This window comes from Globicephala melas, chromosome 13 (genome assembly GCF_963455315.2).
Source record: "Globicephala melas chromosome 13, mGloMel1.2, whole genome shotgun sequence".
NCBI lineage: Eukaryota > Metazoa > Chordata > Mammalia > Artiodactyla > Delphinidae > Globicephala > Globicephala melas.
This window is the reverse complement of record NC_083326.1, coordinates 19,260,267-19,274,371: the sequence shown is the minus strand read 5'-3', so window position 1 is coordinate 19,274,371 and position 14,105 is coordinate 19,260,267. Positions and strand designations below refer to the sequence as shown.

Genomic DNA, 14,105 nt, shown 5'->3' with positions numbered 1-14,105 from the left:
TCACTCTAGAAGGGCGAGTTGTTCTACCCTTAGAATTATAAGACGTAACTTGGGGTCATCGACTGATATTCCACTGGAGGCCCCTCAGTTAGGTTGGAAGTTCGTTGTAGGTTGGTCTTAGCTAACCCACCTAAGAGACAAGTTACCTGTCTCAGTTTACCTGTAGTTAAGTCAAGTAGATACTTAACCTAGGAAACGTGCACTGGTGTAGGGATTCGTCTGTGATGACTGGGAATCAGGACCAAGGTACTCGTGGTGAGTGGCCTTTAGTGGAAGCACAGGGATGGGCACAAACCAGGTTCCTGGGGATGGGGGATGGGTGGGTTAGGGTTGTGGTGACGGGACTGAGACCAGCACAAGACCCCTTCAGCCAAAGCACATTTCCAGTTTCACCACACTCCTTCCTCAAGAGACAATGAATTTTCTCATAAAAACAAGGCCATAAATGCTTTGGTCCCTAAGACAAAATGTTTTAAAATGTGCTATGCCCAAATGATGTTATTTAGCCTACTCTATGGATTAAGGGAACTTGATAACATTGTTTCAGTGTGAAAATGTACCCAACCTCTAAAAAACTAAATAGCAAATGAACTTTTGGGAATTCTCGATTTGGGGAGTTGTTGTAATTAAACACTGGTCAAGTCTGCGGGCATATGCCTCAGACAAAGATTCAAATTCTGAGACTGTCATGTCTTAGCTATGTGATCTGGGACAAGATTTTTAAATTCTGAGAAGTTCCAGAGATGAATCCTCAAGCCTCCCACTTATAAAATGAAAATGTTAATAATTTGATCTAATTCATAGGATTAAATAAGCAGATCATAAAAAGCTAAGGATGGCGCCTGGCACAACTAAAAGCACTATATATATATATATATATATATATATATATAATACTATATATATATATGGTGGTTTTTTTTTTTTTTTTGGGCCGCACCCCGCAGCGTGCAGCATCTTGGTTCCCCGACCCGGGCTCAAACCTGTGCCACCTTCAGTGGAAGCGCAGAGTCTTAACCACTGGACCACCAGGGAAGTCTGTGACTTTTTAAGTTTGAAACTAGTTATGTTAAAATTAAAGTTAGTCTGTGAAGTGATGTTAGTTTTCAGTTTAATGTAATCTATAGTAAAATGTTTCAAAAAATTCTTAACACTGAATGAAAACATTCTTGATAGTTCTGGTCGGTGCCAGAGAACTAGGCAGATCGTAAAACAAAGCATCTAGATGGATACAAACAATGGCAACAAAAAACTTTCTTAAAACAAGAATGCAATATTTTCTTTCCCAAAGCCATGTCCTCTGTTATTATTATAAATCAAAGATTGGTATCAGTATTGGAGAAATCTATTTGAGTTCACTCAGGATGTTCACTGATAAGAAATATAATCTGGACTGGGAATAGGGTCACCAGACCCTCCATCATTTGCTGTAATGATCTTGGATCCCTCCGGGATTTTATGTTCCACATTTGCAAAATGTGGGAGCTCAACTATCTTATAAAGTTTTTTTGTTACAGGTCTTAATTATATAGAATTGCTTTTGTTGCCTTTTCTTTTTCAGTTGTGAAAAAGTACGCATTGTTAATAATTAAAGGGTAGAGAGATTAAAGAAAGCCATAGGAACGTAAAAGAAGCATTTTGTGTATTTATGAAACTTAGCATGAATTTTAATGTGAGATGCTTTAAATTACTCTTCTTGCCTCCTGATTATTTCTCTTCCATACAAGATTGTGGAGTTACAGAACTAGCTAGAACATATAAAAGAACGGAGTGATAGAAAATGCAGGGGACACAGGTTCAAGCCCTGGTCGGGGAAGATCCCACATGCCGCGGAGCAACTAAGCCCGTGGGCCACAGCTACTGAGCCTGCGCTCTAGAGCCCATGAGCCACAACTACTGAGCCCACGTGCCACAACTACTGAAGCCCGTGCACCTAGAGCCCGTGCTCCGCAACAAGAGAAGCCACCGCAATGAGAAGCCCGCTCACCGCAAGGAAGAGTAGGCCCCGCTCGCCGCAACTAGAGAAAAGCCCGCGCACAGCAACAAAGACCCAACACAGCCAAAAATAAAAATAAATAAAATAAATAAATAAATAAAAAGAACGAAAATGCCATGGGTTACTTGAGTCACTGAGATGATAATATCTGCGAAGGAAAGATGCCTGAGACTTCTGTACCTCCTTACTTAAATCAGGGCCTTCAAAAGCAGTTAGAATTAATATAAACCTTGATGAACAGGGATGTTTGCCCCATTTCTGGATCCTAGTATCTCGAACAGAAGTCGGCATTGTAATTGACATTCAGAAAATATTTACAGAATGTTTCTTTTCATTATAATCACCCTTTTTTTTAATATGAAAACTTAACCATATAATAAGTCAATATATAAACTCCTTGGTTACTCTACCATGTTTATAAGTCACAATCACTTTGAGAACAATTCCATTATATTCCTCTGCAGGATTTGAAGTATTTGCCAGGCTCTTGAGGCAAATTTCCTTTAACTTTCTTGGAGGTCTACAAGAGCGTACAAGGATACTTTAACTGGCTTTGTGTACACTGGAGGATGAAATTCTCTTTCATGAGGCAGATAAATGCCTCTAGAATACCCTTCGTGCAGTGTGCTTGTAAAATCAGAAAATCATGCACGAACGAGTGTGGTCTGAGTAGGGAGTTTCATAAAACGCACATCAACATTTTTGGTAGCTACGAACTCTGCCAGGAATATACACCTGATAACAGCAGGGGGAAGCTGTGTGGTCAAGGGTCAGGTGCCCCCACATCCTTGCCTTGCTTTCCAGTCAGATCTAGTTTTCAAGGTAAAGGCCAGTACAGCAGTTCAACCCAGCTCATCCTGTCCAGGTTCGGATATCATGAAAGAAATGAAAGGCCCTGAAGCGTCATGAAAAACCTTCAGTTATTTGTGGTCATCAACAGAAATAATCAAGACTTGAACTTGAGACTTCCTGTCACGTAACCTCACCAAATAGGCTTCCCATCTTCACACAAATGTCAACATGTCTAAAGGCACCACAATAACATTTTTGCCACATAAATGAAAAAAGCACCCAACCAATCACAACTGTTGACTTTTTTCGCAATGGGTTAAACATTGCCTCACGAATCTGTGCCCCAAAGCAGAAACCTGCACCCTTCCTTCTCAGACTTCCACACTGTTCATCTTCTCCCTTTTTTCCGCCTCCTCTCCTACCTGAGTTTCATATATAGGCGTTAACCAGGGGAAAGTCACATCAGAAGCCAGCAGAGACCTCTGCGCCCAAGCTGTGTCATGTGTCATGTCTCCTGTGGGAAAGCTTAGGAGAGTGGCCCTCTGGAGGTCGCAATTGCTTACCTGGTCACTATTACCAGCTCAGAAAAAAAAGACAGCGCAGAAAAATAATGTGTTGGTATACAGTTAAGTAACTTCTACAGATCTGTGTCAACTTCTGGACAGTTACAAATGGGTACCATTATAACTTTGAGGACAAAAACAACAGGAATAGGTTATATCTGAGGAGAGAAGAACTAAACAGAGGCCAACCACAGATGTTTGAAAGAACACTGGTGACCGCTTCGGGTCTGGTAATTAATCTAAAATCTAAAAAAATCTGGGTTAGATTTAAAACTTTTTTTTTTTCCTGCTCTGATATTTTAAAGCTAAAATTTATAACTTTAAAAATTTATAACATTAGTTAGGTTTTTGTTTTTTTGCCAAACCAAAAATACATGAAAATCACCAAAAGTAATACTGTGATCAAGGCGCAAGAGGGAGGGGATATATGTATATGTGTAGCTGATTCACTTTGTTATACGGCAGAAACTAACACACCATTGTAAAGCAATTATACTCCAATAAAGACGTTAAAATACCCAGGCGATAATACTACTACATATACGTAATGGGATTGGTTGTGACAAATAAAAGAGTTAATATACATTAAAAAAAAATACTGTGATCAGCACAAAACACCTTAGTCGGAAGAATGCAAAAGGGAACCTCACAAAGGAAATCTTCAACAGATTGGAGCAAAAAGGGAAAAAAAGAGAGAGGGGTGAGCCTCAATCGAGCAGTATTTACTAAGTCAACATAATTTGTTGACCTGAAATCATGTATCATGCTAACTTTTTGTTCCAATTATTTTTGTTCAACTAAGTGGCAAAGAATTACTTCCAAGTAGATAGTTTATTATTCACTTAACCTTACTAGCTAATACCATTTTACCCAAACGGATTCATTATTATAAAATTTTCTTGGATTTTCTGCTCCACTTAACACCTCTGGGAAGCTACTTTCAAAAATCAGATCAAGTGACCATCATGCTCTTAATCAAATGTTTGTTCAGAGTGAAAAACAGTGACTAAAAATCCCTTAATAACAATGTGTTTTTATGCATCAGCATACCAACTGGTAATCAGCAAAAGGGCCCATCTTCCAGAGACTGTTCCATCTAAATTCAAGGCAACCTGCTAAAAACATGACAAGTACCCTAAAATGTATCCTGTTCAGTCACTCACATTAATATATAACCATGACAGTAGCGTAAGCACATGCCTAATTACCAACTAATTTATACTTGCTAAACTGCTTTTTTAAAAGGCACACAGAGCTATCTGCCTTCTAGAATTAATTTGAGCTATAAAATATGACTATCCATTATATTAAAAGGAAACATATTACTACTTTAGGTTTTGCAGCACTTAGTCAAACTGGAAGTGTTATTTGCAGTCCAATATAAATAAACAGTGGCTTACCTAAGTTAAAGACTTTATACCATCAATTTCTCTAAATTACAGGCAAGGAACAGATGCTCAAGCTCTGCGTGTCTGGAGTTGCATCAGACACAAGTCTTCTGAAACCATTTTGAAATATACTTAACTGCATACCATGCTAACACGTAGTATATTACCTACTGGTAATCTAAAGACGATTCGAAGACATTCTACCTCTCGGTTAAAAACGGGTCTAGTTCACAATTATGTGGAACACAACAGTCTCAAAATAAATTCGGTAATTTGCACCTGCTATGAAAACAATTGTAAGAATGACATTTGAGGACTGCCAGTGAAACACTCCATGAGAATCAGAAAAATCCACAATAGATAACTGCCATACATCTCTAGAACATAACTGTTATTCCCCTAGACGTTTTGCTCGCTGGTCTATAAAACATAGTAGTACAAGAAATTGCAGTGGTTAACAATAACAAAATGGAAAACAAAATCTTGCTGTGGGCCTGCTGGGAGGAAACCGTCATTTCCAAGTCTGCCTTAAAGTTGAACTACATTTTGACAAGCAACATATTTTTAAGGAATCCTTACGAAGAGTGAACAACATGCGTGTTTAAAAGTGGAAATGATACCACTTCACAGCAGTGGTCAGAGGGCACTATGACGACATCACACGGCTTTTAGAACAACCTTCTACAAACTAGTTCTTTTGTATAGTCTGGCAAAAGCAGTCTGTTCTTTTGGGGATACTCCTTGGGTATTTAATGGCATTATTTAAATTCAACAGCGAGGCTGCCTCCTGATTTAATGTCTTCATTAAAGACCTTCATTTGCCCTTACCTTCCCCAGGACAGCAGCTACCTGTCACCACCGAGGTCCTCACTGTGATTTATCTCTATACACAAAGTTAGAGTAGTCTGCTCTGTAAAAAGGATAATACTTGTTCATTGTTATTTTTACTTATTTTTAAAGCAGACCCACTTAACACATTTTGGGGAATGCAAAGGGGGAAAATGATCTGTTCTAATCTCCCATTCATGAATGAGCAGATGCCATGAGGTTACAACAGAGAGAAAGGAATCCAGGATAAGGAGCATTTCAAGAGCTATGGCCACACTTTAGTTGCAACTGTCACACACAAACAGAGAGCTTCTAGAGATGATGTCTACGGGATAGAGAGAGAGCACAGTCACTTTAGTGCTGAAGAAAAGTAATCGCTTGGTTCTTCTGAGTGTTTATGTTGCGGGCAGGGGGCAGATAGAAAGAAGCCCCCAAACCCACTGCTACTGACGTTTGAAGATTCCTCAAGGACCACAAAACTGGAATGGGCATTAGAAAAACCTAAGGCAGTCTTTTCTTTCTTGACTAACAAAACCAAAGTCTGCAGAATCCTACTGAAATGCCCAAGGTCACACACCTAGTTACTGATAGGACTGGGCATGACTAGGATTGCAAAGATCATTTAAGGTGTTTGTTAAATATTTCTCATTCTGATAATGACGATCTTTCTAATTTATTACCTTTAGAATTTATCGTCTTCTCCAAAAGCCAAGAAAGGTAGATTTGATCTTCCTCAAATTTCTGAAATAACCATGAGTTTGAACTTTCAAAGCAGGAGACCATCAGGTTCCGTCCAAAAGGGTCAGGACAGAGTAAGCATAAGAGGGGGAAAGGAATCTCTTGCTCAGGATTGTATGTTTATATGTTACAAAAAATGGAGAGTGAGCTGTACCCAACTTTAAACGTGACTTTTCCCTTCTAAACAACTCTGGCGATCAATAATCATAATAATAACTTCCTACTACTCTGTAACACTATGGGAGTTAAGTACCTCCAGTGAAATTTGAATAATAGTCCATTGACTGTTTTAGAAACAGGGTACCAACTCAGGAAAATATCTTAGGATATAAGAATGCATATTGTACGGTAATCTAGTTGTTGCTATAAATCCTATATTTTGAGATGCTTCTCTGTTCCTAATGTACCCATTAGAATCACTGTAGATTTAATATTGCCATCTACAGCTTTTACTATAGAAATATACTATCATTTGTTCCATCTCTATACCATTTAAAAAGTTTAGCATTAACTTCGATAATTTTCATGCTGATGAAGCAGCCCTTTTCTTTTGTACTTAAAAGGTATAATTCTTTACATTTTAGTTAGTGAGGCTGGGGACCCTCTGTGATATGTGACTTTTCACATAAAGAAACTGTGATCAAACCCATTAGCTCCCTGGGCCAGATAACATTACAGCCACAGACCACAACCTCCCGCGGTTAACTGGCCTGAATACTCAGGCAGGGGTCCTGGAAATGAATCCCATAGCCCCATAGTTTGCATCTGCTTATGAGACAGGGAATTAAAACTTCTCTAAGTGGATTACAGAATCATTTTCAACTAGCACAAATAACCTCTGCCCTGGGTGAAAGGAATGAAAAAGAAAGAGGAACAATAGTTTACAATTAACTAGAAGAAGCCTATGTAAATTAAAAGGAAAGTGACAAAGCACAGTCCTTCTGAGCTATTTATAGAATATCTAAATGGTAAAATTATATTTAAAGGGCTTGTTTCTTCATACTTTTACAACGTATCTCAGCAGGATCAATCTTCACTCTTAATTTACCCTTGCATTTACACTGAGCCAGGTAAGATTTACATGACTTCAATAAAAGGCATCGCGTTTCAGTAAACATTTAGTAAAACAGCCAAAAAGAAATTCTACCAGAATGAAAATCTAGAGTATCATCTGAAATGAATGTAAGGACACGCATGTCTGCATATTCGTTTGCACCGATAATTTTATCAGTGAGGAGTCTTGCAGAACAAGGGGAAATGTTTGCAGGGTATCTTTCTGCAGAACCAGCAGATTCCCAGAGGAGGCACTCAAGTGCTGCCGGTTACAGCTAGATCTGCTCTGCTTGTCAGAGGCTGAGGAGATGGGATCACACGCCTTCCTTGTCCTCAGCTCCCCTTTATCACCCAATTTAGAAGCAAGTGAGTCCTTCCTGCTAAGGAGAGAAGCTCCCATCACTATCCCTTTGCAATTAACAAAGGTGCCTTAGTTATTTTAGAAGTTTCTGATACCACCAATTTAAGAGAAGGCTTTAAAGCCTCCCAATCAAGTAACAAACCTTTTTGCATGTGAGAGAGAACCATGATGTGATACCAACTACTAAGGCAATAAATGCAAAACCTTATAAAATCGAAGGAGGGAATCACTGAGGCATAAAAATTCACACACTGAGCAATTTATGGCAGTGAATTTATGGCAGTGAATCTTTACAAAAGATTCTAAAAGATCTGACAAAGCATTGGGCTTGGCACAAAATTCACTTCCTCACATCAGTATACATTCTGAGAAGTTTCTATCAGCTTTGCCCTAAACAAAACAAAACTAAACTAAACTAAAATGCTGAATGATAGGGAGACCAATAATGAAATCACGCCTTAGGAGACACAGTGGGTGGATTTTTAGATCTAGGAAGGCTGAACAGTGGCCGGCTCAGGATGCTCTCCATCCTCTCGCCTTCACTGATACTGAAAACTAGAGTCAATTCAAGGGTAAACCGCAGTAATGTAGATGCTTTACAATTACCCTTTTATAAGAAAGGGAAAAGCTCTGTGCTATTAAATCAGTAAAAGTGGACTTAAGAAGACTTGTGAGCCTGTCAGCTGATTGTTAACACAATTCTAATGACCTACTGCAGCCCTTAATCACAATATCTCACGTTGTAAGTGCACAAATGCCCTTTTATTAAGGCTGCAAACCTTAAGGACTTTTAGCAGGTTGATGGTCTGCTCTGATGATGATTTTTCTTTCCACAGACAGGCTTTCACAGCTAGCTTTACCAGATAAGACTATTAAGGCTGGTTGCTACCTAATTGCTTCTGCCACTCTACTCCACATTAAACACTGATATAAGCCAGACTTCCACAAAGTTGCCAGTTTGACTACCTGCCTCAATTCTTTAGCATTTTAATTCATACTGTCCCAAATAGCCCCAAAATGAAGAAAATGATTCTTAATATATTGCCTTTTACATATAGTAACAAGAAAACAGCTTCTGTAAACAAAATCTAACCAGTTCTTCTGGAAAGAAGTAAATTTGGTGAGTTACTGAAAGGTTTCCAATGCAATTACTTTCTTCCTCAGTTCTTCACTACCAACTTGTCTTTATAAAGACACACTTAAAACTATTTAGATGTCGCTGGCAGTGTATCAACGCAAACTTTCCTTTTAAAAAAAATGGCTACTACTGCCCCTACACTCTTAAAATACACATTTTTGTGCTGTTAACCTGATTTTTTTAAATGCATACTTGTCACATAGCTCAAGCCATATGTTCACATGTTACTTACACTTTCTTCTATTTTTTCCCAAAAAGTTTTATCTACTTTTGTGTGAAAACTAATCTGAGTACCTGCCTGATTACAGGAATTATGAAGGCGAGTCTTAAAGATGTTTCACTTAAAAAGTGATCCGATAAAGAGAAGATATTTCTTGCAAGGTAAAAGGCGTTTTAAGTATATTCGTGGTTCAATTTTCAGATCTCCAAAGCCTTGAGACACCCAATCCTTGATGGTTTCTTCACAGGTTCCCATCTTCCCACTGCTGGGTGAATTCAGTGCCAATCTCTACTCACCTGAACTGTATCTAAGAAATCCGTAAGATTAACGATCTAAAACGTGAAGCCAATAAAGACAATAGGTTCTTCCTCGTGCATCCACGCTGGGAGGCCGAATACCCGCAACCAGCCGTGGACCAGGTGTGCCCACGAAGAAGTCCACCAAGCATTCAGAGAAGCAGGGCGCCCTTTGAACGACGCACGCCTTGGGTACAGCCGGGCAGAGGGGAGGCAGGATGCCTAGTAGAGGCCAGCCCTGCGGATGCCCGGCAGCAGCAGAATACTAATTACAGGAAAAAGCAAAGCACCCTTAGATGAGCTCCACCTTTCCGAAAGGTACACGGAGTCTACGCAGATGGTCAGCTGGACTCCCGCACGCTCAGGCACACACCCCTTTGCAGTCTCAGACCGCGGCAGAAGCTGGACGCCCCGCCAGCGCGGAGTTTTGCCCCTATCCATCCCAGGTCAAAGCAGGGTCCCTCGTGCTCCTCTTTGAGGAGAGCGGACCAGATTGCGTGCACCGCTTCACCTGGAGAACGCTGCGATCTGCTCTCTCCCTCAACTCGCCAACTCGCGTTGCACCTGGTGTCCATCAGCACCGGCTTTCCGGGCCCCGCGCCCTAGGCACCCCCAGCCCGCCCTGCCCGGCGGAGCCGCAGCTCAGGGCCACCGAGCATTAACTTGGGGACGCCAGGGAAACTCCACACGGATCCCCACGCCCGCCTCCCGCCCGCCGAAGAGTCCCGCTTCCCCAGGCGCACGGCGAGGGCGCGCTTCTGCCCGGCGGCGCCTTCCCCGAACCCCCAACTCACCTGGGGGCTCGCTGCCCTCTCCGCGGCGTCCGGCGCCAGCCACCCGGGCGTTGGCATCCGAAAGGAGGCGCGCTCAGCAGCCGGGCGCCCGCGGGTGCCTCGGGACCCAGTGCGCGCAGCTGGGCGCACGGGGCGGACCCGCGGCGCCCGCTCGGCACCCGCTGCGGCGGCCCGGTTCGGGCGCCTGTTCCAATCACAGCCCTCCGCGCGGGGCGCGGGGCGCAGGATGCGGGGTCCCTGTCCGGGCCCCGGGAGGCTCAGACGCCAGGTCCGGAGCGAGCGGGCGCGCGCGTCCGGAGAGAGGGCGAGAGGGCGAGTGGGCGGGCGCAGGAGAGATGGAGAGGGCGCGCCGGGGCCGGGCCAGGTGGGCGGGAGCGGAGGAGGAGCGGGTGGTCGGCGGCGGGCGCCTGCAGACAGCGCTGTGCGTGGCAGGACCCGCGAGCTGCTGAGACTCCAGCACCTCCCGGAGCCCGAGTGAGGGCTCTCTGCAAGGAAGCCGCTCCGCCGCCGCGCGCGCACTCTCGCGTGCGCACCCCCGCGCTTCACTCCTCCGCCGCCCTCCTGACAGCTCGGTGCAGACCGAGTCCTTCGCAGGAAAATCCAGAGGATCGGTGAAAGTAGGAGGGGCAGCAGCCCATCCATCTCTCGGCGAGGTATTTGCATCGGCAGCGCGGAGCTGGAGGCGAGTTTTGGGAATTTTTTCCAGCGACCTCCCCTCCCCCCCCCGAACCTGTCGCGGAAGCCGTGATCAATTGAGCTCCTGAGGCATGAAGGCAAAGTCATAAAACTAATCAGAACTTACAGTTTTCTTGCGTGATAGTTTTGCCCTTTCAATCTCCTCGGACTGCTCTAGTTCTACTTTCTCTACTTGCAGACAATTTCCTCCCCTGCTGGGCTCTCTAATGCAAAACTTCCGAGGCGTGTGATTTACGCGCAGGGTGGGAGAGAGGACCCTTGCGAGGTGGGGAAGGGGCTCTGGTCTTTTTTTTAGGACGCGCCACAGCCAGTAGAGTTGAGCACGCTTCGTTTTCCTTTGCTCTGGTGCTTGATTCAGGCTGATGACGAGATGGATGTTCTGTCGTAGGGGTTAGGAAGGTTGAATAGATCATTTCCAAGCGCATTCGTTTTCATTTTTCTCATTCTGTCAATGGAACTTGCCCTGCGTCTCTCATCCATCCTTAACAGTGATTCTCCAGATACCGGTCATGTGGGCACAGGCTCGTCCGTGTAAGCACCTCTGCTTTCTTGCTCACTCGGGCACACTTGCCCTCCCCCCAATCCAGCTCCTCCTGTCCATTTAGCTTGCATTTTCCCTCTCATCTAGTTAGTATTTAAAATTGAATTCTATGCTAATAATTCTAACAGCAAACCTTTTTAAAGCTTCTATTCCTTTCCAGATACCACGCATGCTATGCTATTTACTTACAGTTGCTTCATTTTAAAAGTTATATCTCCAGCCCTAAACCTCTCCAGCTCCAGGTCTGCTTGGATGGCCATTTCACAGTCCATTTCCATTCAACCGTCAGCCATCACCCAAACTCGGTGCGTTTAGAACAGACCTCTATCTCCGCATAGGCACCACCTTGGCTTTCCCAGTATGTATTTCTCTTTCAGCACCATCATCATTCTCCAGGTAGCAAGACATTAAACCTTGGCTTCATCTTTGAGGACTCTGACAGGATTTTCTCTGTGAAAATCCTCAATTATTCCAGCTAATATTACACAATCTAGAACTTTACATTTTTCTGGTGGCCTTACATACATCTGTCTTCCTTCATCTAATGAATTTGCTTCTGGGATGGGACCTATCCTTATAATTGTTCTGGACCAAACGCTTCAGGAAGGCAAAGATTGATATTCAGTATGATTAACACACAGCACGTGTTCAACCCTTAGCAAATATTCGTTGAATACAGAAGTGAATGTTTGTATCCCATCCAGCATTAACACAAATCTGAGCCCACCGACCTGTTTGTAACCAGTTCACTGACTGCCCGGATCTTTCATCTGTAAGAGATGGTGTGTGATCAGGAATCAGGTACTGTACCATATTTATTTATTATCTTGTTCTAATCAATGGCCACCACATAAGGGAAAAAATTGGAGACCTTTTTTTAAAACGATATTTTGGTCATACTGTTTCTAAAATTGTCCTCAATTGTTTATCTTCTTGTGCCTCTGCATAAATATTGATCACCAGTTTGGGCTTCCGTCCTGAACCAGATGTTTCCATGCTACTTGCCTTCCTTTTTAAAAAATATCCTTAAACTATAACCTTGACACAGATTCTAGAAGGGGTGAGTTAACCAGAATACTAGTTCTGGTCGGTTCATCACAGAGGAAGGTCGAGGTTCTTCTCCACCTAGAGAGTACAGTGTAGAAGGCAAGGGTAAGAACAGTGGATGCTTCACACAGTAACTGAGGGACACCCCTTCGTTTGGGGAGGTCAGGGATGGTCTCTCTCTGAGGAAATGGCACTTAAGCTGAGACATGTTGATGAGAATGAGTTGGACTTGAGAAGCTCTGAAGGAAAATGGCCTGGACAGAATAAACAAGGACAAATGTTTGCAAAGGAAAGAGTTGGGTATATTTGAGAAACAGAGAACACAGCACAAGGGGGAGAATCAAGAGGGCTTATGTTGGAGTGGTGGGCAAGGGACAAGTCTCGTAGGGCCTTCTAGGTCCCTGGATGGTGTTTGTATTTTATTTTTAGGAGGAAGCTCTACATTAGGAATGACAAATAAAGGAATTGCTCCTCAAGTTTACACCGTGGTCAAGTTCAAGGACAAGACATGTTTTTTTCTATCCTTTCTCCTCTTGCATCTTTTTTTTTTTTTTTTTTTTTTGCGGTACACGGGCCTCTCACTGTTGTGGCCTCTCCCATTGAGGAGCACAGGCTCCGGACACGCAGGCTCAGCGGCCATGGCTCACGGGCCCAGCTGCTCCGCGGCATGTGGGATCTTCCCGGACCGGGGCACGAACCCGTGTCCCCTGCATCGGCAGGCGGACTCCCAACCACTGTGCCACCAGGGAAGCCCTCTTGCATCCTTTTCCTACAACTTTTGGTTGATTAGAGAACCTTGTTTTCTTAGAAACACAAATAAAAAGTCACTGTACTAGATAAATCCCAAGATGCTACTGAATGTTTAAGATTCCATGAAATACAAATGTAAGTCATGGACTTCCCTGCTGGTGCAGTGGTTAAGAATCTACCTGCCAATACATGGGTTCGGGCCCTGGTCCAGGAAGATCTCACATGCAGTGGAGCAACTAAGCCCGTGTGCCACAACTACTGAGCCTGCGCTCTAGAGCCCGCCAGCCACAACTACTGAGCCCACGTGCCACAACTACTGAAGCCCGTGCACCTAGGGCCTGTGCTCCACAACAAGAGAAGCCACTGCAGTGAGAAGCCCGCGCACCACAACTAGAGAAAGCCACACGCAGCAATGAAGACCCAATGCAGCCAAAAATTAATTAATTAACTAATTAATTAATTAAATAAATTAAAAAACAAATGTAAATCATAACTGCATATGCTTGTGAAATTTCATGTTGCCATATAATTTTCAACTTTATGTTTTACTATTTCTATTCTTATATATAACAATCTTTTACAAATCCTCTCAGTTGAAGGTTTCATTTCTTCACTGTCACTTAATTCTGTACACAAATTTAGTAAATGTCCCCCTTTCTTTCCTACTTAAAAAAATCCTCTCAATTTATTTTCATTCTCGATTAAATTAATAAAATCACCTGTACCAGACCTGAATTTTGGAGAAGGAGGAATTAAAAAAGGTAAGAGAACTTTGCCATGATTTCTGTTGGTGTGGAAAAGTATTTCTCTACATGTTTTATCTCCCAAAGCAGATTTGGTGCAAGTACAAGGTTTCTGATGAGATTGCTGATTCAATTATATTCATATTCATTCCATCCTGATC

General features: G+C 42.8%; 1 protein-coding gene across 3 annotated transcripts in view; it reads right to left on the bottom strand.

Moving 5' to 3' along the window:
- CDH7 (cadherin 7) overlaps positions 1-11,380 on the bottom strand; it is a 125,485-nt gene extending 114,105 nt beyond the window's left edge. Inside the window, exon 1 of one of the 3 annotated variants that reach the window (XM_060310428.1) lies at positions 10,970-11,380. Coding sequence is in view for 1 of the 3 variants with exons in the window: in XM_060310427.1 (XP_060166410.1) it covers positions 10,168-10,224 (57 nt within the window). In the remaining 2 variants the exon portion in view is untranslated. Of the gene's footprint in view, positions 1-9,373; positions 9,702-10,167; positions 10,288-10,969 lie in introns of those variants that run through there. The other 2 variants (XM_060310427.1, XM_060310429.1) reach the window with 2 other exon arrangements.
- Between the last annotated feature and the right edge of the window lie 2,725 nt (positions 11,381-14,105).